The sequence below is a fragment of the Equus quagga genome, chromosome 1 (assembly GCF_021613505.1).
Source record: "Equus quagga isolate Etosha38 chromosome 1, UCLA_HA_Equagga_1.0, whole genome shotgun sequence".
NCBI lineage: Eukaryota > Metazoa > Chordata > Mammalia > Perissodactyla > Equidae > Equus > Equus quagga.
Window position 1 is genome coordinate 19378037 of NC_060267.1, and position 2652 is coordinate 19380688.

General features: G+C 43.3%; 1 protein-coding gene across 1 annotated transcript; it reads right to left on the reverse strand.

The window, feature by feature from the left end:
• Positions 1 to 751: 751 nt before the first annotated feature.
• Positions 752 to 1708, reverse strand: LOC124228203 (olfactory receptor 8S1-like). The gene has a single exon (XM_046642534.1). It carries the CDS (start codon positions 1706 to 1708, stop codon positions 752 to 754), a length of 957 nt encoding a protein of 318 aa, XP_046498490.1.
• Positions 1709 to 2652: the final 944 nt, after the last annotated feature.

Genomic DNA, 2652 nt, shown 5'->3' on the forward strand with positions numbered 1-2652 from the left:
CTCAGACCTAACTGTTTCAAGGAACTGAATTACGCCAACAATCTGAATGAGCTCGGAAGAAGGTTCTTCTCCAGAACCTCTACATAAGAGCCCAACCCAGTCAACACCTTGATTTCAGTCTTGTGAGACCCTAAACAGAGAACCCGATGGAGTCCACCCAAATTTCTGACCTAGAGAACTATAAGGTAATAAATGGGAATTATTTTAATTTGCTAAATTTGTGGTAATCTATTATGGAAGAAATAGAAAACTAGTATACCTAGTAAATTGTGACTTCCATCTATTGACCACATTTATGTATTTTTGCCTGTTTCCAGAGACCTTACTGCCACCCATATCCTTTCCTCCAGCCCATAAAGCCCAACTCCTTGTTTTCCCTTCTTCAGAGACCCAGGATCTTTTATTCCTAGAAAATCTTTTCCCAGGCACATTAATTCAAATAAAAAATTCAGCACACAAAATATTTCATGATCCATCCTAATTTGAGTGATTTTCAAAAATGTGAATCATGAATTGACATGTCATTAACTAAATCTATGAAACTGAGAAGGTTTTCTGACTCATTTTCTCTACCTCTGAATAGGATTGATTCTGAGCCATGGCAAGCAAAATAGCTCCTTGCACTTTTCTTGATAATTTTTAAGAATGGGGAATTGGCAGTGAACATTGCAACACATGACAAAATAGGAAATCAGGGACTTCTTAATGTCAACCATTAGATTTCTTGCTGTGGTTCTGTTCTACGTTTCCTTCATGTTCTCTCTCTTCTGTGCTGTCTGAGACCTTGTAAATATTTGAGCATCATTCTTCTCAGAGCTGCTTTCACCTCCTTGTTCTTCAAGCTGTAGATGAGAGGATTCACTAGGGGGGTGATTACACTGTACTGTATGGAGAGGATCAACTCCAGAGGTGAACCTGAGGTTGGCGTGAGATAGCGAAGAATGGCTGAGCCATAGAATAGGATCACTGCAGTGAGGTGGGAGAAGCAAGTGGAGAAGGCCTTGCTTCTGCCTGTGGCAGAGCTGATGCTCAGGATGGTGGACACAATGCAGGCATAAGAGAAGATGATCAGGAGGCAGGTCCCAATGGCGTGGAGGATGACAGAGCAAAGCAGCATTGCAGAGTTGGTGGAGACATCCGAGCAGGAGAGAGGCAAGAGGGAAGGCAGCTCACAGGAGTAGTGGTGGATGGTTTGAACCTCACAGAAGTCCAAATTCAAAGCCAGGAGGATGTTGATGAGTGCATCCAGAAAGGCCACAACCCAAGAGCCCCACACCAACCTCATACATAGTTGTTTAGTCGTCACCTGGCAGTAGAGCAGAGGGTGGCAGATGGCAGCATAGCGGTCATAGGCCATCACAGAGAGCAGGCAGGCCTCAATCCCTGTAGTGGCAAACACAAAGAAGACTTGAGCCAGGCAGCCCTTTACTGAGATGGCTTTCCTCTGAGACAGGAGGTTCTCAAGCATCTTGGGTACAGTGACTGAAGAATAGAAGAGGTCTTGGAAGGAGAGATGGCTCAGGAAGAAATACATGGGTGTGTGGAGGTTAGAATCTGTATGGATCACAAGTATCATCAGCAGGTTCCCCAGCAGAGTCAGGAGGTAAATCATCAGGAACAGAGCAAAGAGCAGAGCCTGGACCTGGGGGTCGGCAGACAGTCCGAGGAGGATGAACTCTGTGATGCTGCTGTGATTTCCTGAGGCCATTTATGGTCACTGTTCTTTAGAGAAAAATCAGGAGGAGGACTGAAATGACTTCTTTCCACAGAAGTTGCCAGAAGGCATCACTCTGTTCTTTTTCTTTATATATTCCTTCCTGCCTGGTTTGATCTTTATTTTCATAGCTTTCATATCCTCCTTCAGTCATTCCATTGATTCCTTCTCTTCCCTGGCTTTCTGCTGTGCCGTCTCTGAGCTCTGGATCAGCGTCACCAGACTTTTTTCTAATAAGGCTGATATGGAATGGTATCATTGACCATACAGGCCTACTGGAGAACTACCCTATGACTAAATTATGCCATTTCCTTTAGCCGGGCCCTTGGATTCCACAGCACTCCTCCTCTCCTTTTAGGAACTCCAGCAGACATCCTGGAGAGGCTGATGCAGATCTCTGCTCACCTCCATTACCTGGCCCTTACTCCCCTATTCAAAACCCTCTGATGGTTCATTAACTGACTAATGATAGCATGTGGTGCTTGTGTAACAGTTTATCTTGTACAAACAACTTTCACATGTTTTTCACTTTGTGTGTGTGTGTGTGTGTGTGTGTGTGTGTAGGGGATGGTGAGAGAAGAAACTGAACTCATTTCACAGGTGAGAAAATTTAAGCTCAGTCATTATATGACTTGTTTAGATCCTCAAACTGATCAGTTCTGTGAACAGCAAGGATTTGAATCTGCCTCATTTGATTGTAAAACAAGAGCTTTTATACCATACACCTGCTTAGAGAAAAAGCCAAACTCCTAATGTTATATTTCAAAGCATTAATCACCTAAGGTTATCTAGAGGCCCTGATGCTGAGGCCAAATAACTTTGCTTGTTTCTGATCCTCCCTTGAACATTCCTGTTTTCTCTGACTTGGTTCAGGGTGATATATTTTGTGTTCCTATTAATTGATTTCGTCTTATTTACTTTAAAGTTCCCACCTTATT